Below are 22,913 nucleotides of genomic sequence, written 5' to 3' on the forward strand. Positions count from 1 at the left end.
ACTAAAAGCTAAGCTGGTCACTAGGCACCTAAAGCTGCTATTCACTGTAACATTTGTTCATGTAAAAAAATCTTACAAAATGCAGCAGCTTCTGGAGTCATAGTCCTTATGGGGCTACTTTGATTATGAAGTCCTCATAGTAGTTCTTTGCTATTAATGGTGAGATTATTTAGTGTAGTTTTTTCAATTATTTCAAAATTAACACGCTGCATTGTGCTCGGGGAAACAGGTTGCAGGAAAGATGGCTAAAAAGCCCATAGAAAGGAAAATGACACTGTTACTCTGTGAAACCTGTACAGTGATTGGGAGATGAATTGATTCCACTGGGGTAATTGCATCAGGGTATTTCACAGAGCCCTGGGGCATACGACCGTAAGGACTTCATGGTCTACAAAAGATACTCAAAAGCCTCTTCTTTTTTTCTCCTTAAAGGGAAAGAGGGAAGAAAAAGGCAAATGCACCACACAGCATGCATTATAAATTAAGCAGCCTGTGAAGTGTTTATAGATTCATAGTGCAAAGTCTGGTCATCCTTCGTGTGTTCTGCGAAGCTCTGTCTTGGTTTCTGACACTCCCCTGCTGCAAGCTATACGAGTGGAAAATGGCTCCATAAGCATTTTTTTTTCGTTTTCTAGCTCAGTTTGCTCTCGTGTCAGCAGGACTAGCAACGTTTAGATAGCTTAATAAGAACTTGAAGTAGTTTAGGAGGTACTAAGCAGGGATAGAGATCCCTGAACGTTCTTGTGAGATTACTGTTGGTGACCTAGTGCTGTGTTCTAGTGAGATATGTTTTTTCCCTTCTCTTTTTAAAAAGGCAAATAATGGGGATGCAATGTTTCTCAAGGGGGATGTCTCTGGATGAGTTCTGAGTATCTGCATACCTTTGGACAGGCAAACACTAATGGGCAAGAGTTGTATGTGCAAGAACATGCAGTGTGAAGCCTTATGTCAGATGGAGCTATCCTTAGCAGGAACTGCTGTCTGGTTTCTGATGTTAGAGTAACCTCAAAACATTATCAAATCCTTTGGGAAAACTTCTGGGAAGCCTCCAAGTTTGTACTCGTGGAGATCTCTAAGGCTTTAGCCAGCTCTGCCAGGAATCTCTGACTGAGGAAGTACCTCCTTACTGTCGTTGGGAGTAGCAGAAAACCAAAATAGAATGAAGCCAACACCCAGGACAAGGTTGGCTTTTGTTTTGGTTTTCCATTTGAATACTTTGGTTTGGAGTTTGTTTCTCAGAATAATGTGAGACAAAGTCATAGCCAGAAATTACCTTAATATAAAACGGGTTTTCTTGAGAGAGTTCCAGTTCTGTTTGCTGTTGGTCAGTTCCTTGATGTAGGCACAGCAAGAAGAAAAGCAACTTATTACCTCTCCCGTTGCCTCTTAAGGCATTTATTTGCTTTTGGATTCAGTTTCTCCTTCTTTCTGTATGCCTATTTCTACAACACTGCGATCAGAGTTTTTTATTTCATGATGCTATTTTCAGACCTTGGATCTTAACCTTCAGCCATCGTTCCTTCCTTCCCTCTACACCCTTATCTCCCTCAGGCCTTTTAACATGACTTCCAGAAGTCTTTTAATTTGACTTGATAGTTTTCATACTGCCTTCATGCTGCTTGCTAATTTATTAGATCACTGAGGCATTCTCTGATCTTATTACAGCTCTGGGCATCTTCATCCGTGTTACTTTTCCTGTTGCTAAATCTGAGAGTGCCAAGTGTGATCTACAGGCACTTATCAGGTACAAAACTTTTGTATGTGACTTAAAAAGACGGGTATTCATCTCTTAATCGTGCAGAGAACCAGCTGATGGCATGGTCTTTGGTGGCTAGAAAGCCTCTCTTGCATGCTCCAAGACTAGGAGAAATATTCAGTCCTTGGGGATCAAAATACATCACCCAGATTGCAGAGTTGCTGTGGTCTCAGTAGCCAGCCAGAAAGGTGCATGCTCAAGCATGGCTGATCCTACTCCTCTCCCTCTGCCCTTCTTTTATTCCACCTGGCAGAAGGAGGCTGCAGCAGGAAGAGGTGCTGTGTTACCAGGTGGGTCCCTGGGGAGCAAGGAGAGCACAAAGGCACTGAGTTCTGGCAACATGAGATGGGGTTGAGGAGCTTTTCCCCGTGCTCGTGCTGTCCGGGTGGTCCTGGCTGGGTCTTTCAGCCTCTCAGATTGCCTCTGGTTTGGCCAGTTGCTTGAGTTCCACTTGAGCATGAGTAAAACAGTATCATGTTATTTCTGGTAGTAATATAAATGCTCCATTACAAATGTACTCTGAGGCAATCCCAGCCTGTGTGATGACATCCATTAAGAGGACATCCCAAATGCGTTGAGAGCCCCAGCTATAAATCCCATTTCATTTGGTGCCACAAAAAAAGATGCACTGGAGGCTAAGGAGTTTTTTTTTTACAAGAAATTTAATTCGCTGGAAGAAGGTCAGAGATTTTAGCTAATGCAGTACTCATAATGTAGTTTTTCTTTTGTAGTGTTCAGTAGTTAGGGGAAATGTGAGAGTTGCATGGTGATGATTATTATTTTAATTCAACTTCTCATGTTAAAATAAATATTCAAAATTGTAGGAATAGGTGCAAGATTCCTGTCCTAAGGCTCAGTTCAGTGTGCTGGTCTGTGTTTAGCTGACCTGGTATGCAACAGGAACACAGTAGAAATAAGTCAGGACATATTCTATGCTTTTTCTACGTGCACAGAAATATTGGTCAGGTAGTCAGAAGTGTCCTCTCAGTGGTCTGATTTTGTAGCTTTTCTGTAGGGCAGCTCTGTAGAACACTGCAGGACTTGGGCAAGTCCTCCCCTTCTTTTTTTCCATTTAAGTTTCTGGCTTTTGGTCACTGCCATGATGCGGAGGTGTTCAGTTTGAGGTAAGAGATCTGTGGTTTTCACTCGTGCTTGTAGTTTGCATTGCATCTGTCCGGGGGTTAATTAATTATTGTTCAATTGACTAAGAACCACCAAAGAGGAAGGAAAAAAAAAAACCAACATTTTTTTTTTGTTGTTGTTTCTTTCCTGCCACTGGAAATAATTTTCTGTCTATCCACATGATTTTTAGTAAGCTGCAAACTCGATAGTCACATGGTGGGATTAGTCACTCCCTTGTTGAATTGCAGAGTTGTTTGGTGTGTGAAACAAATAATTACGTTTTGTCTTAAAGATAGGTGTAGCAGTTGCACTTAACTAGGTTAATTTTAGCCCAGTGTACTGACAGATACTTGTCTCAACTGGAGCTTATGGCAGAGACAGAACAGCCTGTGCTCTGTGAGCTGACCTTTTGAAAAGGTATAGCAAATAGACATTTGAGGAAGAAGTGGTTGCTAGCTCAGGGGTAGCCTAGGAAAAAAAAACATTTGGGTTCCTGCCCTGATGACCCAGGCTTGTTGCTTAGCGTGTGCTGGCTGAAATTTGCTGTTTGCTTTCCTTCACTTCGTTTAATTTCCCAGCTCTCTCCCTGCGGCAATGAGCAACAGGTACCAGAAGGGAAGAGTGTTTTCCTTCTGGTCTAGGTAAGTTGAAGTGCAAGAAGGATGTGGGAGAAGAAGAACTCCTAAAGTCTTCCCGAAAGAGATGTATTCTGTGAGTCTTTGCAGCTGCGCAGGACCCCAGCACGGCAGGTGCTCTGCACCAGCCCCATGGCAGGCAGGGAAGACACCTCTGCAAGTAAGGGTTCAGTGCAAGCTATTACTGCAGTCCACTAAATGTTGGCTTGTGACTGCAGCGTTTTCTGTATGTCAGGGCAATAGGCACACGCAGCAGAGCAGCACCATCACTTGGGCTGAAATAAAGTCCCATAAAATGCCCAGAATGATTTCTTGAGACCTTTTCTTGCACTTGCAGGAAGGAGGAACAATTTTTATTTTTACACTGTCTGCAATGTACAATCCCAGATGTTATGCTGAAAGGGCAGCTGTAAAGGATGTGCTTTTATCTGGAATGACCTTTAATACCTTACACGGAGCTACTGGTGGTTTAGCTGAACTGGTCTCTCTGAAACCTTGTAGCTGAGCATGCTGTTCAAATATATGGCTGTGATGGGCAGGGAGGCCTTTGCTTCCAAGCCAGCGTTTGTATTTGCATATCTTTTTCTGTTTAATTGTCATACCTTTTAAAAGCTTTTCAGAGCAACAAAAGAAGATGATTTTGCTTTTATTGCATGAACCTGAATTATGATGTTCAGGGACAAGCTGAGCTCCTGCAGTTTTCTTCCGTAAAGGGAAAATTGCAGATGAAATGGTGTGTCTGATCTAGTGCAACCACTGTATTCCTCTCAGGGGTCCCTAGCTGGAATCTTGACTGAATTTTGCAGGAAGCAAACACGCATCTCTCTCACACATACACACAAATACATGCACACATGCTCTTTCCGTCTCCAGCCCCCTACTTCTCTTAATAGGATAGTAACTTTCAGAAGTGAATAGGTTTATCAGAAGGATTCTTTCTAGCCCTGCCACAGTGCGTTGCAAGCAGGAATTTAGAGACAGGACCATGTCTTTTGACTTCTTCATAAATTCTTAGTTGTTATTATTCAGTTGAATCACTTTTCTCATGGTTTTCTTGATTTATTTCATTTTTGTCTGCTTTAAACCTAGGTTTCATGTCTTCACAGGCCTATTTTCGGACAGTGGAACTTGTTCAGGAGCCTATTCCTGGGTCACCAGGTCTGAGTTTCTACTTCAGAATCAATGGCCGACCCATTTTCATCAAGGGCTCAAATTGGATTCCAGCAGATTCTTTCCAGGACAGAGTGACCTATGACAAGTAAGCCACGTTTGATGTTCTCTTAGAATAAAGGGTCATCTTTTCCTCCTTGTGGTTCTCTATCAAAGGGTGGTGTTGAGGGCTGCGACTCCTTTGGCAGGACAAATTGTTGCGGGTCAGGGAGCTCAGATTAAGGGTTAATTATCACTGAAGGATTGGAAAGATGTTCAAGGTATGGAGGTGCAACAGCTGCTGGGAAGGCTGTTTTTTACACAGGATACTGGCCTTTCTGTTACTTTTATTAAAGTACTTTTGTAAAAGCACTTTTTTACATGTACCACTCCATCTATTTTGGCAGAGTTAACAGTACCAAGTAACTTTTTTAGACAAAAAACTGCTTTTTGAGATCCAGATATATAGGATTAGAAGGTATCAAAACAATCTGGCTTCTACCAGAGTTATAAAGATTGCCTGCTAATGATGAACTTTTTGTAGAAACTCCTAAGTAATACTCTTTCACAGAACTTATTTAAATCTTCTTTTTGTATTTTACAGATTATGGCTACTCCTGAAGTCTGCAGCAGATGCTAACATGAATGCACTTCGGGTTTGGGGAGGAGGAGTATACGAGCAAGATGATTTTTATGATATTTGCGATGAACTAGGAATAATGGTAAAACAAAAATACAAACCACATATTTGAAAATGAATAAGAACTTGCAAATTAAAGTCTACTCTAAATGAACAAAATAAGAGGATTAATGCTTAAGTTCTAGTCATCTTTCCAAAGAATGCATAGTAGATTACCAGCCTGATACATACATACGTATGTATATACTGTATATATATAAATCCTTCTTAATTAATATGTATGTAATCCTAGATGAGTACCTTTGATTGTAAGAGCTTGGAGGCACATGTTAATAAGCTTTGAGGACCGGATGAGTGAAGGTTGAGATGCATCTGGTGTTACAGACCCAAGAAATGTTTATGGTCTTTATCTACAGCACGAAAAAGAGAATTGACACCTTGCTGCCTTCTGCTGGGTGTGCTTGGCAAAAAAAAAATAAAATAAAAATAGTAGTTACATCTATTTTAGTCATCTGAATGAATGCCCTGATTTCCAGGGCTTCTGAGCACTTGCAGTTCTTTCATTTTTGACACCGTGCATCTAAGTAGGCCACGTAGATCTGTGCCTGGGCAGTGCTCAATGCAAGATTTAGATCTTATTTAGCAGCCGGAATAGCAAGTAGATGCGGAAAATCAGACCCTTATTCTGGAGTGGAGCGGTGCTGGAGGCTTTGGGTTTTATTCCTCCTGATGGTCTTGCAAAGGCTTAAAAGAGCATTAGAGTCAAACTGTGTTTAAGGAAAAACAGTAACAGCTCACTGAGGGAAGTAGTGAAAGAGTTTAATTTGGTACAGAGAGCTTTGACTCCACTGAGTAGTTTTCAGCAGTAGCTTTGTTTTCTCTTCAAATGTGGGACTGTAACAATTAAGGATGCATTACATACACATGCCCTGTCTTCTTCCATATCTCCATTTTTTTTCCTGCAAGGAAACCATGACTGTATGAGGAGCTGAGCTGGATCTCTTCGCCATATATGTAGTATGTTGTTCAGAAAAATGTAGCCCATTGGGAAGGACTCCCTCCTTTAGGTTAACGCACTCCTTCAAGAGATTTTTCCATTAACATTTGAGATAGACAGTCCAGAGTTAGGGCATTAAAAAAAAAAAAAAAGAAAGAAAAGAAAAGAAAAAAAGAGGTAAAACAAGAAATCCTACTCATCCCATTGGGCTTCTTCCTTTCCACTTCTTTGTAATTCTCCTTCAAGGTACAAATGACGGAGTTCATTGTTGAATTGAAAGGCTTGCTGTTTTCTAGCAAGGTCTACTCGATCTTTCTTTGAGGAGAAAGAGAAGCATGCTGTTAAAGTTTGTTTCTGCCCCTCTTACTGAGTAAGATTTGCTCTTTTTAAGACCAGTTTGTGCATTTGGTGTGGAAGTGTTTTGTTACGGAGTACACTTGAAGCATGCACGATACTTCATTTGAAGAATTACTCTCTTCTTTTAACAAGTAATGGGGATTTAATGTTACATATGCAAAGCATTAAATACAAAATTGCTCTGTTCAGCTGGAGACTGCCCCATATTAATGTTTGAGCAATGCATGGGTTCTAATTATTCCGCAGAAACCTATTGAAGTACATCTTACTGAGAAATGTTCTACTGCTCAGTGAAGGCTGTCAAGCTCTAGTTCCTAGGGGTAAATATTTTATAACTCTTTATGCTGAGGAAAAACACAGTGCAGTATGCACATGCTGAATGCCATGGGGAATGTGATTGTTTTGGTGATGCTTTCCAAAACTAACGAATACAGCATTTCAGTTTAATTCTCTTTGATATAAATAACTTCTGTTTGAACAAAGTATTGTGTATCCAAATAAACATTTATTTTTTCAAGTGTGGAAAATTATTTGCTAACAGATCTTTTATTTTATTTCCTATTTCTCATAGATTTGGCAGGATTTTATGTTTGCATGTGCGCTGTACCCAACTGACCAGAATTACTTGGAATCAGTAAGAGCAGAAGTTTCTCATCAGGTATTTTGTGCATGTGATTTATTTCTCGTAACTTGGTTTTGATTGAGTGACTGCATAATTTAGCTTCCCAGAAATGTTTACTTGAAAGTTTTTGTTAATGTACATTTAGGTAGCTGGCAGAAAAAGTAATCTTGGTAAATCCTCTTTAACTTACTTGCAGGAGTAGTAAGTGAAGCAGAGATCCAGGCCTTCCTCCTGTGCAAACTGCTCTCTTCCCAAGGATATTTAAGAGCATCCACTGAGAGAGTGAGCTCTCATGGTAGCAACATGCCTTAGCACAGAATTTACCCTTCACATGTGGCTGAGTAGAAGTGGTTGGAGCTACGTGTGTGTGTATAATGGATGTGTGTTGGCATATTAAAGGTTTGTGCAAGCATACAAAAGTTTAAGCCTGATCTGGAGCTGGGGAAATAGTGAACAGTGTGGATAAAAACATTGAGTGTAGACTCAGAATATGTAAAATATGCACATGGACTTGTAATTCAAGTAATAACAAATGATTTTTTTTTTTTATTACTTCTAAAATACATATTTTGCTTAACCTCTGAAACTGAATTGTATTTCAGGTAAGGCGGTTAAAATCCCATCCATCAATTATTTTGTGGAGTGGTAACAATGAAAATGAAGCAGCAATTGCAAGTGACTGGTTCTCCATACCACATGCTGACAGAGAAGTCTATATCAAAGATTACGTGCTGCTATATGTGAAGAACATCCGAGAAATAGTTCTTGCTGTAAGTAATGCCAAGAAACCGGGGGGGGGAATGTGGCTTGGCAAAAGATTTTAATACTTGCAATTTAAGCAATTTTTTTTTAACCCTCTTTGGAAATGAAAAACAACACATTGAGGGATTGTACTTTCCAAGCTTGTGTAAACAACTCTAAACTCAAGGGTCATCCACAAAACAAAAAAATGACTGTGTGATATGTTAAAGAAGACCTGAAAATGTAGATAGTCTTGACTCTTTTTTCTTTCCTATTTCATTTGCTCCACAAATGCCTTCACTTGCAATGGACAAAAATCAGCTTGCCCATTAATTGATCTAGATGATCAATTTCCATTATCCTGATATTATTGAAGCATACTGTATGATGGATTTAACAACCCTGAGCTTTTCAACTGCACTTGAAGAAATTAATGAAAATATTATTTGTCCAGTGTGCACTTCTAGTATTTGACTGAAGTGTTTGGCTTAAGTATGTTAAACAAAAGCTACACCAAACATTGTCCTTTTCATGCTATTTGGTCTAACTACACAAAATGTTTGCAACATTTTGCCATTCTACACATCTCTTAGCCAAAAGGAGAGCTATGAATATCACTTGGGTTCAGGCACTGTTTATAAATCCCTACATATGCAACATCAATTTGGGACTTTCAAATCAATTACATATGCAAAAAAAAAAAGTTAGTTAAAAGTAGATTCTACAACATAATGAACTGCAATACTTGCAAGGAGGAAGAAATAAAGCTACAAAAACTGTGCTGAGTAGTGCCAAATCACAGATTTCAGGTGCTTCTGGTTTGCATGCTCACAGTTTAAGTCTTATCTCAAATATTTTATTTTGCTTTCATATACTGTAAAAACATCATTAGTCTGTTTAAAACAAAACAAAACCACACATCACAGAAACCAATAAATTCATAGTACCTTTCTAATGGAAAGATGGAAATACGGGGAAGTAATAAAAACAAGGGAGGGGTTTGAAAGAACCTGCTGAAAAGGATCCTGCTCTGCAAAGTTGTATATTCTAAGTGTTAGTGGTTTCTTAGAATCAAGGTGTTAATCAAGAATGGAGATGCCTGTATCTCAGGTAGTTTCTTTGCACTGAGTGGCCTGTACAGGTAAGCTGTGGTGTTTCTGTGCCTGGCTGCACAATTTGGATGGCCAGTGCATGTCTCACTAAGTGAGGTGTTCTGGACTGATACTGGTTTTCAGTTATAGTCCATTTGTGCATTGTCGCTGTCCAGCAGGGAGCCTCTTTTGTTTTAAACCCATAGATTAACTATCTTGAGTGCCAGAAAGAACCAGGCAGTGATGTAATTTCAGGTCCTGTGTAATGCAAACCAGCTGAGGAAACCCTTAACTACTAGCAGAACTGAACTGTATCACTTGAAGACTTTGGGGAACCTAGGATATCCTGTAATAAATTGTTTCAGTTAATTGTCAATTACTCATATTCCAAAAAAAAAAAAAAAAAAAGTACCAAGGGGGTGAGGAGCAGGGTTACTCTTTCTTGAAATGAATTACATGTCTAAGTGCTGTGCTGTGTTGGAGCCAATTGCAGTATCTTGTGACTGGTAATTCAGGCCTCTGCCTCACCAGCAGAGGGATAAATGAATTACACCTGCAGAAGGATTCCTTCAGTACGTTGTAGGGTACTGAGGATACTGATAGAAGAAGTATTATACCAAATTTGCTGAGGCTATAAATAAAGGCCACTCTGAATAATTTGAAATGTAACCCCTTATATAGTGTCATCTTCCTTGACGTGCAGAGCCAGTCAAAATGACAATAACCTGCAATGCTACCGTGCAGGCATTAGTGGCAGAATACCTTGGGTTTGTTGAGACTAAATTTAGGTGATCCCTTAATAACAAAGGGGGAAAATCATGGCCTTGCTGCTGCAAAAACACTACAAAAGTAATGATTTTACATAAAGGAAAGAAGTCACGGCACTCAAATATTAATGTTCCTTGAGTTTATTTTTCATGAGATACACTTTAAATAGGTTTCATTAAGAATTTAGAAGCATATAAAGATAGAAAATCTCTTGATGTGAGGGGAAAATTCTTTAGAACAGCAGAGCAAGCAATGTCATGCCTAACTGTATTCCAGGAACAGGAATAAGATGCTAATTAAGCTAGTAAAGATGAGGAATGTCAGGACACAAAAAAGAATGTTTCCTACGTGGTGACTCAGACTTTTGGAAAAGGCATTTTCTTCCCCTGCATCCCCCTCCCTTTTCAAAATGTATTCTAGATATTTAGACGATAAAAGCCAATCACTTTATGAGGGGTTGCGGGTTGTTGTTTTTCTTCTCTGATCCCAGGAAGATAAGAGTCGTCCTTTTGTTGCATCCAGTCCTACCAATGGCGTGGAGTCAGTTAAAGAAGGCTGGATCTCCCAGAACCCTTACGATACCCATTATGGTGACACTCACTTTTACGACTACAGCAGTGACTGCTGGGACTGGACAGTGTATCCTAAAACTCGTTTTGCTTCAGAATATGGATTTCAGTCCTGGCCATCCTTCAGTACACTGGAAAAGGTAAGGCTGGGCTTCCAAACTTTATTGTTCACTCTGCTCTCATTTAGTGAGGGCAGTGGGTCTCTTCCCAATGAACTAGAGCATCACAACTGCTGCTGGATTGATTGGTGAGGAGGAAGGGGATGAAACTGGACTGGATCCCTCCTCAGTGGTTAATATATTTGCCTTGATGTTTCAAGAGGAACCAACTTTAATACAATCAGTTGTTTTATTAGAGTTGCCATTATAGGAACACCAAAGAATAGTCATATTTTTTTTTCTTCTAATTATCTGGGTTTTAAAAATAACTTTTCCTTTCTTAACCAGTAAGCGACACTTTAATGAGCTCTTCAAATGGAGAAGCTTGTATTGATTGAAATGTTAAGGCACTGCTCGACCCTGGCTACTAGCTTAATTTCAGATTTGCTTGTTTTGTGGCTCTTTTCCCATTGGATGCGAACTATAAAAGATAAGCAATATTGTGACCTAGTAATAAAAAGTTAGGTGGCTGAACATGGTAGATGAGAGAATGTTACAAGACTATTAATTTTAATATCAATTCTATTTAATATATAGTAATGATTGTTGCATCTGTTTTCAGTGGCTGTATTGAAGGGTATGGGTCAATTAGACACAGAAGAAACCCAACCAGTGCTGAATTGTGCTGAACTCTAAAAATTATTGATTTTTATTCTCTTTTATCTTTTTATTTACCTTTTATTTTCATTTACCTTGTTTTATTCTTTTTTTCGAGTTACTTGCTTATATGCAATACATAAAGATAAAATTAAAAGGATTTGTTTATGTCTCCTATTAAATCAAGACACTGTATATTCTATCTTATTTTTGTAGTTCAAGCAGAGATATCATGCTGTTTTCCCATTTATTCAGGGAGAGATATATTTAATGTTGATACCTGTGCATATGTCTAAAAGTTCAGAACATTCCTTTCAGTTTGCTGGACAAAATATATTATTTGGGATATAATCAGTACGATCATCCAAATTAATGAGAATGAAAATATTTCAATCTATCCAGCCTAAAATGAACAAATTTAAATGAAAGATTTTATAGAGATGGTAATTACAATGAAAGCTTGACAGTCATAGCTGTATGATCTATACTGCATTGTTGTTGTCCTTAGTTGAAAAAAAAAATAATAAAAATTCACGATCGTTTGTTTTCAGAGGTAGATTGCTATAGCAGGCTTTGAATGCATTTTGTTAGAATTTATAGTCCTTCTAGCTTCTGATACTTATTAACCCTGGAAAGAATGTGGGTTCTTTCCTTCTAAGACACCAAACATGCCTAGATATATTTGAATAGAGTACATGCTTTTATCTTAATCTAGGGTGTTTCTGATTTGATACAAACCCATGGGAATCTTTGAGGTCCCTTTGTCGAAAACCGAAGAACAAATAAGCTTCATGCCAGTAAACTATGCATTACTCTTGCAGGTTCATCAGCAGTGTCTGTTTTCATGCGTTTGTACAAAAGAGTGTTAGCAAAAGGTGTTACTTACTCAAAATTTCTGCATGGCTGCAATATAAAAATGTATTACCAATGTTAAAGGTGTTTGGCGATGCCAGCAGAGTGTAATAGAAAACCTTTCCTGAATATCCTGTCAGTCATTAAATGCAAAATGTGAATTCACTGCATGTTTTCATTCAGATATTTTACTTTTGTGTTTTTTAAAAGGTTTCCTCCACTGAGGACTGGTCCTACACAAGCAATTTTTCTCTCCATCGACAGCACCATGAAAATGGCAATGACCAGATGCTTCAACAGATTGGGTATCATTTCAAGCTTCCCCAGACGACAGATCCCATAAAAAAGTTCAAAGATACGATCTACCTCACTCAGGTAACAGTGATATCTTCAGTATAAGGAGCTGGTCATACTGGTTCCAACAGATACTATCAGTGTCTCAAACTGGACCATGGCAGGGGGGTTGGAACTAGGTGATCTTTAAGGTCCCTTCCAACCTCTGAGCCATTTTGTGGTTCTTTGATTTTGTTCTGTTATACGACGTTCAGTCACACAGAAACATTCTGCATTGGAGAGTCCAGTTTAATTTGGAAGTAGCTTGTCTCTCATTTGTTGGAAAGACTCTAATTTTCATGAGAGAAGGGCTGGAATACTTCATGGGGAATTTCCCAGAAACGAGCTCAGTCAAGAGAGAGCCTGGCTGCATGTGCTACTTTGTTCCCTGTCCTCAGGAGGGCACATGCAGGGATATGTTGGACTTTTCTTGGAACGCAGTTCTTCCTGGGGCTACTCTGCTTTATTCCCTGTTGTAGACAGGGTATGTTTTGCTTTTCATGTGGCCCCAGTAGGCTTATTGTTTCCGATTTTGCCAGAAGAAATACATTAGCTTTTGAAACAAAATTATTTGTAGAGAATGCAGCTGTCTGTGAATGCGATCATTGGTAGCTTTTGTTTTGTTATGAACTCTAATATTTATGTTTTAGAGAATCTACTTTGATTTTTTCAATTAAGTAGGTTATATGTTGCTCTTCATCTGAAGTAAGTTTGCCTCATGCTTACTTCTTTTTTCTTTGTGATTTTTATGTGACTAATAAATAATGTTAAGTAACTTTTCAATGTTGCTAAGCAAGATTAAAGTGCTATTAGTTTTTTGTTGTGTTCCAAGAATTTCAGAAACACTCTTGCTGGGAATAACTGCACATTCACTATGTTTTTGATGTTTGAGAGCTGCTGTCAGCAAGTTTTATATAAAAACAAAACAGCTGGGGAACTTTAAGCACTGATGACAGGAGTACAAGGATAGATGATGCTGTGAAATTGAAAGCAGGGGTAAACTTGCACAGTGAGGTCTTGACTCAGAATGCTATGAGAGTTTCTGCAGGGTTAAGTCTGTTGAGGCCTCATTAACAGGCTAAACTATTTAAGAATACCAGAATGATGATAGCAAAACAGATAAGGAGAGTTAACTTGGCTCTAATAGTTAACTTAGAAGTGTTCTTTACCTTTGAGCTTTCCTAAAGAAGAACTTCTTCTCTTCATTTTGAGACTTCCTTTAATACCTCCTCGGCCTAGTAACATTCTTTGTGAAGAAAATAACTGCTTATTTGGCTGCTGTTGAGAACCTCGCCAATGCAAAATTACAGCAAATGTTTTATTAAAGATGAAGTGGGGAGGGAGGACAGAGTGTATGCTGGAACTGTGTATTGCATGTGTCTGAAGTTGTGTGCCGTTGCTGTGACGCCTGTTTTACGAGTCAGTATATACACATATGCTTTGAAAGCAAAGCACACTAAAAATAACTATGTTTTTTTTTTAATGTATTTCTTGACCAAGGTGATGCAGGCTCAGTGTACAAAGGCAGAAACTGAATTCTATCGTTCTAGTCAAAGCGAAATAATCAACGGAGAAGGTCACACAATGGGTGCTCTGTATTGGCAACTCAACGACATCTGGCAAGCACCTTCGTGGGCTTCCTTGGGTAAGTTTTGCGACAGTCTGATAAAATGCACCAGCTGTCAGTCTTTGTTTTGCTCAACTGGAAATGTCAGAATAAGAAGCAAGGCTCTGCACTCTCTCTCGGGTCACTTTGCGCAATTTAAGCGTGTGTCTGTCCATCGTTGAGAAATGCTTTCCAGAAAAGTGTTTTACACAGGGTCATCCTAATAGTCTGTGGACGAGGGTAATGAAAAAAGCAATTATTTTCCTTCGGAAGTTTTGCTCTTTAAGTTCAGATTTTGCAGCCAGCAACTCATAACAATGTTTTAGAAAGGTTTGGTGTAGAGAAGTTAGAATTATGTTTAATTCTTAATTCCTGAAAATATGTTTGTCATTAAGTGGTATTCTGGTTTCTCCAAAGAAAATAAGGAGATGATTGAAGAAGGATAAAGCTGTCTACTAGGAAGCAGCAATGTTTAACCATGAGAGCACAGCCCCATTTTCCAGAGAAATTTTGTATTTATTTTTTGCAAAAATTCTTTTAAAATTGGAAATTTCTAAGAAATTTTATTTCCAGAAGGGCCTAGAAATCCCTGATGGTAGTAGTTGACTTAGTTATACTGGAGCACGTGAGCACCTAGTCACCCTGAATGAGAATGGACAGAAAGACAGCTAGTGAGATAAAAAGGTGCAGCTATGCATAAAATTATGATTTCCATAATAATCCCAACAAATTTGGTGACACTGTGTCCCCTGAGGTAAAAAGATGAAAACAACTCCCTTCAGTGGCAGTAGCACGTTGTCCAAAACCTATGGAACTGTCGTCCTGTTCGAAGCAGGATGGGATTTATGATCTGATGGTGTCCTTAGCTGTATATTAAGTGGGTTGAAACTATCTTCTCCCTGCACAATTTGATTTTCACCAGAACTTTGTATGATACCTCTCACCCAGCATAGCTTCTGAGAAACTCTTTACAGGCAAGATGAGTAGCTGAGATTTGGTGTCCAACTTAGTGTCAGGTGAGGTGAATCACTCTTTGTAGCTAAATTATTTTGCTAATACGCTATGTAACTAAACTGCACGTGATATCTCCTTTTATTCTTTTTATATATATTATTTTCAGAGCACCAAAATGGAAGAAGCAGATATATGAAGAGAGAACTTGCTTAGGCAATAAGAAATAGGAGAGAAATGTGTGGTATGAAGGAAGTGGCTGTGTTTCGTGTTTTGTACACTTTATCTGGAAGTCACTAAGAGTTAGTGTTAAGTTCTGGATCTTTCCTTATTACAAAATGCCATTTGGTCTTGTTTTAGAAACTTGCCCCACCCTACCTGTCTTTCTTTTTAGCTCTCTAAGAGTCATTTGTCCTTCTCTCATTTTTTCTTCATTCATCCAAGCAAAACAGCGGGCACCAACAAAGGCAAACAAAGTAGTAGAAGTAACAGACTATTTTAGTCAAACATTAAGACAGTGGTCTGGCTATAATGGTCACGTTCCTGGACTTTCTGTTCTTGTACTTGTAGTCCAAATATCCCGATGTTTATTTTTATGATTCTAGCAGTTACTGACAATCTTGGGCTTTCAGTGCCTCAGAAGACAAAGATACTTGGAAAAATGCCTCTTTGTAAAGGCAGGTGTATTGATAGATGAAGTGATTGTGAAGACCATAAATATGTCTTCTTAAGTACAGTGCTGATGTCATTGTAGAAAATACATCAAATATTTGAATTATTCATGTGTTGTTGAAGTTAGTTAGCAGAAAAGAAGCTGAGCAGAGATGCAGCTGTCCCTTTGTTTCCTTCTGTTCCCTCAGTGGAATGAGGAAAGGTTTAATATTCATTTAATTAGGCACTGTGGTAGAGGGATTTTTGAAATGCTAATGGCAGAAATTATGCAAAACTTCAGGGAAATTAGTTTTATTTGCACTTCAAAAACATGGCTCTGCATCTTGTTAGATGGCACAGTGGTATCACCAAAGCGCTGCTTATTTAAATCTGTTACTTCACAGGGACCCGTGGAGGGACTTGCATAATTTCCTGGACCAGGCGGAAGTGTTTCCTCATGAAATGGGGAGGGAAAAGGATAGCAAACACATCTCACTAACTTACCTTTAAAATATTTGCTGGGAATTGAATGAAAAGACAGCACAGGACTTCTGCCTTCAGTTCAGAACGAAACATATTTCACCACAACTGGATTTGGTTTGTTAGCAGCTGGTTGTGAAGCCAGTTGTGTTTTAGCATCCGTGGTAGTGTGTTTTGGGAAGTGCTGCGACGCACGTGGCAATTTATCACCCTCCCACACAGCGTCACCTCGAGGTGCCCCACTGCTTGTCATGAGATTCCGTGGAAGAGATAACTGGCTTTTATTGCAGGTTCAATATTCAAACCCCCGGTGAGCTGAAACCACAGGCTATTATGGAGAATAATAGATCTGAATTCATGAGGCTGATGCGAGGAAAGAGCTAGCAGCATGTTTCTCAGGTTGCATTTAATGATTTCAAGTGATTAATTTAAAATCCATGCCAGGGAGAAGAACAGTTTGTTCTCACTCCTGCTATGAGTCTAAAAGGCTTCAGGGAACAGCCAGAAAAGAGCGTACCAGGGTCTCTTTTCAAACCTAATTTTAGTTTCCTGCTCTGAAGTTTGTTATTACAAAGAATATAGACCCCATGTTATTATCAGGAAGAAAATGGGGAACGTGGATCTCTTCAATAATTTGTTTAAATGTGAGGGGAGGAGGAAACCACCTCAGGTCTGTTTCAAATAACTTAGGACTGTTGCTTTTGGGTATGCTGGCCTGTTACAGGAAAGTTTAAACCCAGAAATATCTCATGATAACTACTTGATCTCATTTCTTTCCATTTTAGGGGTGGGGAGAGTATTTTATGTGCAAATTGCCTGATTTTTAAATCAAGAAATATGACTGATCTTAAGGAAATGAAGGCAACAGATGAGCGGAAAGATATGGCTTTTGTAACAAGTGAACTTTCAGTCCTCTGCGCTGACTGAAATTACTTGGACAATTCTGTTACCGAGGTCCTGCTGCTGGAGAAGTTATCTTTGGAAGTCCTTTCCTGTGTGAAACTGCTCCAGCAGTGGAGCTTTGTTCTTCAAAGGGGCTGTAGGCTTTTGGGGAAGGGAAATGCCAACCTTAAAAAGCCGGCTTCAGGTAAACAGACGGGTGGTGTCGTAAACATCCCAGAACAATAGCTGTAGTAGTTGAAGCCTAGGAAAGAAGTTTTGAAATGGTAAAAGAAGTTTTGAAATGGTAAAAACTTCTAATCCTGTGGTTTGTTTGCTCTTGTTTACTGAGCTTTTTGGTTGGTTGTTTTTTTTCCTTGTGAAAGTATGTTGCCAAGTTTACTCTGAATGGTTTCCTCCACTGTGCAAGTTCTTTGAGGATCTCTGTATTTGCTGCATAGGGAGAAAAGCTGTCTGTCCTTCCAGCAGCTGTCGTGATTATGGAAACCAGTCAGAAATGAAGGCACGGGGAAAACTGAGGGTAGGACCCATTACAAGATAAACGGGACTTCACACTACTCGAAGTAACAGAAACTGCTCTACTTCAATTGCATTGTTCGTTTTTCTATTTAAGACAGTAAAGACTAGGTTTTCATCATGTCAATAAAGCTGAGAAAAAAATTCAAGTCGGCAGGCCCTGAAACCTCAGCCCATATTGGGTGTCCTGTCTGCAGTCATGGTGGGCCCTGTCTGAGGCCTGCAGCGAGCAGCATCTACGGCCCTGACAACTCAAATTCCTGACAGTCTTGTGGCAGTCCTGAGGGCTTCAGAAAGTTCAGCCTCTCCCAAAGCCTGAGCTTGGGGACAGTGCTCGTTTCTCAAAGACTGTTGCTTATAGTTTTCAGATCAGATACAGCCTTGCGGTTTGGTGCTTCGAATAAGCCATCTCCAGTCCAAATTTCTCATCTTCTTAGGTTCTGTGGCCCTGAAAAATAATTGATTATCACTCCCTGGTGTTTGGAGGAGTTGTCCTTTAGACCACCAATGTTTTATACCAGAAGTTGTCCTTGGAACACAACAGCATGGCTTTTTTCTTGTGCTGAGCAGCACCAACATGGGATGTTCATCAGTTTAGCAAACTGTTTTGAAGAAACTCTGCAGCCTCTCCTGAAGTATTCCTTCAGGCTTCATCTCTTCAGTTTGCTTCAGTCCAGGTAGCTTGAATGCCAGTGCTGTTTTGTTGGCAGCAGTCTGATCTTTAGCCCAGTTCAATTTTGTACGGGTTGTCCAGGCAGACAAAAGCTTTTCTTGTCTGCTCACCCGTCTAGCTGTTTGCTGGTGAGCCTGCTTAACATGAGGTGATGTGCAGGGTGCTGAGCTGGAGCTAACGCGCTTTGTTCTCCATAAATTTCATTCATGTCTGCGTGGAGTGCAGGCTGAGCATGTCCAGGTCTGCCTAGTGAAAGCCACAAACACACCCTGTAAAGACCTACATCACTCTGGATGTGAAGTCCTTAATTACGAGGTGTTTGTAAGTGCAGAGCGCTGTACGAGCACCAAAACAGCCAGGTAATTGGTTCCAACACAAGCACGTTACTGGAAATCTTCTTCCAGCATCCCTGAACTCTAAACCTGTTGTGTAAAACAAAGAGCCAGAAACACAAGTGAAGCTGGTATCTTAAGTTTTCTTTCCTCATGAGGTTATGCAGCTGACTTACTGCTTCTTTTTAGTGCTGTTTCAATGACGAGATAGCAGCCAAGCAGAGAGTGAAAGTGCTGACATTGGGTGCTGGGTGCAAAATGAAAAGAGAAAGGAATGGATATGGTTCCTCTTTCAAAATGTCTGTATGGTGGTGTTGCATCTGGCAAAATTGCTTTTTTTGTTTCTTTTTGAAGAGCAGACGAGGTTTGATGCTTTTCCAGCTTGTTAATGACAGACTATCAAATTATTAAAAGTAATGAGGTACAGCTTCCCATTAAATAAGCAGAGCAAACTGTTTGGCGTGTCTGCAACATGAGCTTAACTAAATCCCATACAGTAAGCGTTGTCTCTAGACTTCAGTAAATTAATTTTGCCTAACTTAGGAGTTGCCCTTGTTTTGAGAACTTGGGCTTCATTGCTCCTGATGTTCTAAGGAAGAACTGAAAAAAGAGAACTGATGAAAGGGGAAGAGAGATTAATCAGACTATTATCAGTTTCTTTACAGTGGTGGGAGTTGGTGGCAGTGCCACCAGTGCCTTTGTGTTTGTCCAGATGCTCTAACTGCTTGTTTGCCACGTGGTACGCTGTGTCAGTTCTGTTAATGTCACTTGTGTTGAAGGCTTCCTTTAATTGGATGGCAGAATATCAATGATAGGGTGGAAACTTAAAAAATGTGACTTTTTGGTGAAGATCATAAAAAGCTTGGAAGAACATCAGATTCCTTCCAGAGGTGAGCCTTGTCTGGAAGGAAACAAGATTAACTTTGGTCGTTCTCTGCACCTGGTAGAGGTGAAAAAGGGTGGTGATGACATGGTATTGCTACAGCAGAACTTGAGAGCACAGGAAAGGATCCTGTGCCAAGACAACGTTGGATTCATCTGGGTCTTTCTATGTTTTATCCCTTTCCAGAGTACGGTGGTAAGTGGAAGCTGCTTCATTATTTTGCCCAGCACTTCTTTGCCCCGCTGCTGCCTGTGGCCTATGAAGACAAAGGCGTGTTGAACATCTACGGTGTCTCAGATCTTCACACGGACCACGAGCTGACTCTGAAGGTAAGGGACAGCCCTCCAACTGCCCTTACGTCCCTCCGTGTAGAACGTCAGCTACTGAATGAACGAAACTGAAATGAGCACATCTTCATATGGACAAACTCAGGAAGTCCATTCCCAACCACAATGGGATGCCATTCATGTCTGTAATATTCTTAGGGGCAATACTGCCCTTTGTTTGTTGTTACAGTACTGTGCACTGTTTCACAGAACAAGGAACTAAGTGCCTGTAGGTGTAGGCCTGAAGCTCGCTATTCTGTTGCAATCTTGTAGGGATTTATGGTTAGATAAACCAGGTCTGTAAAATGGTACCTCATTACTTCATCTGTTCCTTGGGTGTTAGAACTAGGCTGATGAGCTAAAGCGGGGGGAAAAAAGGATCACACCTTCACTCGACAGCACTTAAACTACACCGCTTTGGGAAAATAACTATATATATATATATTTTTTGGTATGTGTGAAATACCAAGAAAACATCTAGGTGTGCTTTAACTGCAGGGTCACCTATGCAATATCACCATTTTACACTTGATGCCTTTACTGTGTTTTCTGACACTGCTATAGAAAGTGGTAGGTTTTCTGAGATAGTATTTGGGCTGCTGAGTTGCCTTGTAGAACACAGTTATACTTTTCAGTTTCCTAAGTTTTATTGCTGTTAATTATATACAAACCAGACTCCAAGTGAATTCAGTTGCCATTATGTATTGCAAGATACAGTTCTGACATAAAGAGCTTCCCATGTGAAAAAGCTAAGGATAGAAAAAGAGCCCTAGAGATAAGGAGTGACTCACTAGTTGGTTCAGAACTAATATTCTGAGTATGTCTATTCCTATTTCACTGCTCTGTCTGGTAGGTTGTGATGAATTTTCAGATTTATAAGTTTAGTAGGTTTTGTTTGTTTTCAATATATATATATATATATATTTAAATCAGCTCATATGTCTGTTCTGGAGAGGATTTTGGCAACTGACAGCCTCCAGTATGGAAAATGGTTGTCATTTCTGGATCGTCAGTTTTTAGATTAGGATTGCAATTAATGGAATTGTTCATTTCTGGTCTGAGTTATTGTCACAGACTTAAATTAAAATTTTCTGATAAAATTAGAGAAGCATTGACAGTAGGCTAGTTCCAGAGAGTATTGCATTTAGCACTTCAAGAAATTTTGGAACTTCAAACTTTTGAGTCAAACTTTGGAGTCAAGATATGTTTCTGACTGCAGAACCCTGTTCAGGTCCAAAACCAACCTAAAATATTTAGAGAGAGAATTCTGTCATTCTCATTAAGTGCCTGTCTTCCAAATTATGCATTTTGAAATGTAAGGGTGTATTCATAATGCATGCGTGATCTCTGGGTATGTATATTTTACTGTCTTAATATAACTTCTGAAGTCCCTTTTAAGATGATGCAGCAGGCTTCTGTTTAACAGTGATTGTGCAGAAGCCCTAGATTACCCAGTTGGGTTACATCAAATAACACGGAGCAATTTCAAGAAAATCCTTTGTTTCACTTTTTTAATCAGGCAGAGGAGGAAAAAGAGCCAAGTAATTCCATTTCCCAGCACACCCTTGAGAGGACTTGTCAATGCCCTCCTCTCAAGGAGCCTGGAGAAAAACAAAAAGCCTTGCAGATCAGAAAGAGTAGCAGATCCAGGTTGTTTGAAACAGACTTAGGTTTATATAACAATCTCATTATTATTCAGTATTGATTGTTTAAACCTTTGTAAAGTTTCTTTCTATGAGAGTTGAAAATTGGCTGGTACTGTCAGGAGAGCATCTCTTCCTATGACTGATGGGAAACCTAGGGTGCTGGGTTGTTTTCACAGATGTAATTTCTCTTCTGCTAAGCTTTGTGCTCTCTCAACATGCCCGATAGGTCACCGTGCACTCATGGAGTTCTCTGGAGCCGGTCTGCACCCTTGTCAAAGACAGCGTGACTGTTAGAGCACAAAGTGCTGTCCCCATCTACAAGGAGCCCATAAACGACTTGCTGGAAAGATGCAGGAATTGCACCAGGAAAAGCTGCGTTGTTACTTTTTATCTTGTGGGAGAAGGTGGGCTCCGGAGCCCCACAAATCACCACTTCCTCTCGTCCCTGAAGGATGCTGTCGGATTGGAAAAGGCGCAACTTAGTGTAAGCATCAGTCATGCTAAATTACAGCATTTGGTTCTGCTCGTCTCAGTATTTTGAGTTGCTTGCCTGCTGGCGTGTTCAGTGCCTGCTTCCACTCAATGTTCTGTCTCTCTAGCTGTGGCAAGTTTAGATTCCATGTAGAGGAGTTCTAAATTGTGCTGTTTTTTTCCCCTCTGTGCCATGATACGCATATCTGAATAACACTTCTTTAATGTATAAAGTTTTTTTTTTTTTTTTTAAATAATGAAGTCTCCCTTTCACTTGTTTTCCCTCTTTCACCTCACTGCTGCAGCATTGCTCCCTTCATTCTTTTTGTCTCTAGGCAGCAAATAGCATTGTAACAAGTGCTTTTGGTTTGCAAACAGCAGCATAGGTCAGTACTAGGTATGTGGAGTATTGTCAACGGTATTTCTTCTTGAAATGCTCAGACTCTGAGATCAGTGTGCCATTGCTAACATGCAATATTGCATGCTCATTTCCTCCTCCTGCAAATCCCTGCCCTCCAGCGAGGGGGTTCTGATTTGCATAATAGTGATTATTTCATAATATCTGTGAAGTGTGGCAGTCCTCTGAACAGGCACAAAAAGCATCAGAGTGTTGTGTAACATTCACTTACTCCATTTGCTGCTTTTCTCTAGATTTCTTCCATTTCTAGCAAGCCTGCTCTGCGTATGTGTACAGGCACATTTGGTTAAGCTTCACTTTTTGTTTGTAAATCTTACTGCAAAATTCTTAATCAGCAGAGTGGCCGGATGGCGACCTGTGCCTTCTCACATGAGGTTTCCAAACTGCAGCTTTGCTTTTTAGAGCTAAACTAAACAAGGGGGGAATAGAGGTCTTTAATCTCTTTAAATCTGGACCAGCATAATTGCTTTACAAAAAGAAAATGGGCTAGATTTTCCCCTCTTATCTCTTTCACGGCAGCACGGCCTGCCTCCTCCGTATACAAAGGAAAGAAATCAGCTTGTTTTTTATTTTTTTCAGCTGGTGGCACAATCTGGAGTCTGAGTCATGCGGGTTTTTTTTGTGGATGACATCACCAATAATAAAAGCTCTGCAACTGGAGCACCGTTGGGAG

The 22,913-nt window shown here is 39.8% G+C and overlaps 1 protein-coding gene across 7 annotated transcripts in view; it reads left to right on the forward strand.

The window, feature by feature from the left end:
• The window catches only part of MANBA (mannosidase beta), a gene marked incomplete at its 5' end in the record, with an annotated part of 53,706 nt that overhangs the window by 18,369 nt on the left and 12,424 nt on the right, over positions 1–22,913 (forward strand). For all 7 annotated transcript variants that reach the window (XM_084286083.1, XM_084286077.1, XM_084286079.1 and 4 more), the window contains 9 exons: positions 4,620–4,771; positions 5,267–5,384; positions 7,228–7,314; positions 7,881–8,048; positions 10,369–10,587; positions 12,265–12,429; positions 13,888–14,032; positions 19,566–19,708; positions 21,578–21,835. In XM_084286083.1, the coding sequence (XP_084142209.1) occupies positions 4,620–4,771; positions 5,267–5,384; positions 7,228–7,314; positions 7,881–8,048; positions 10,369–10,587; positions 12,265–12,429; positions 13,888–14,032; positions 19,566–19,708; positions 21,578–21,835 (1,455 nt within the window). The remainder of the gene's footprint in view (positions 1–4,619; positions 4,772–5,266; positions 5,385–7,227; positions 7,315–7,880; positions 8,049–10,368; positions 10,588–12,264; positions 12,430–13,887; positions 14,033–19,565; positions 19,709–21,577; positions 21,836–22,913) is intronic.

Source organism: Netta rufina, assembly GCF_964035555.1.
Source record: "Netta rufina genome assembly, chromosome: 4".
NCBI classification, from domain to species: Eukaryota; Metazoa; Chordata; class Aves; order Anseriformes; family Anatidae; genus Netta; species Netta rufina.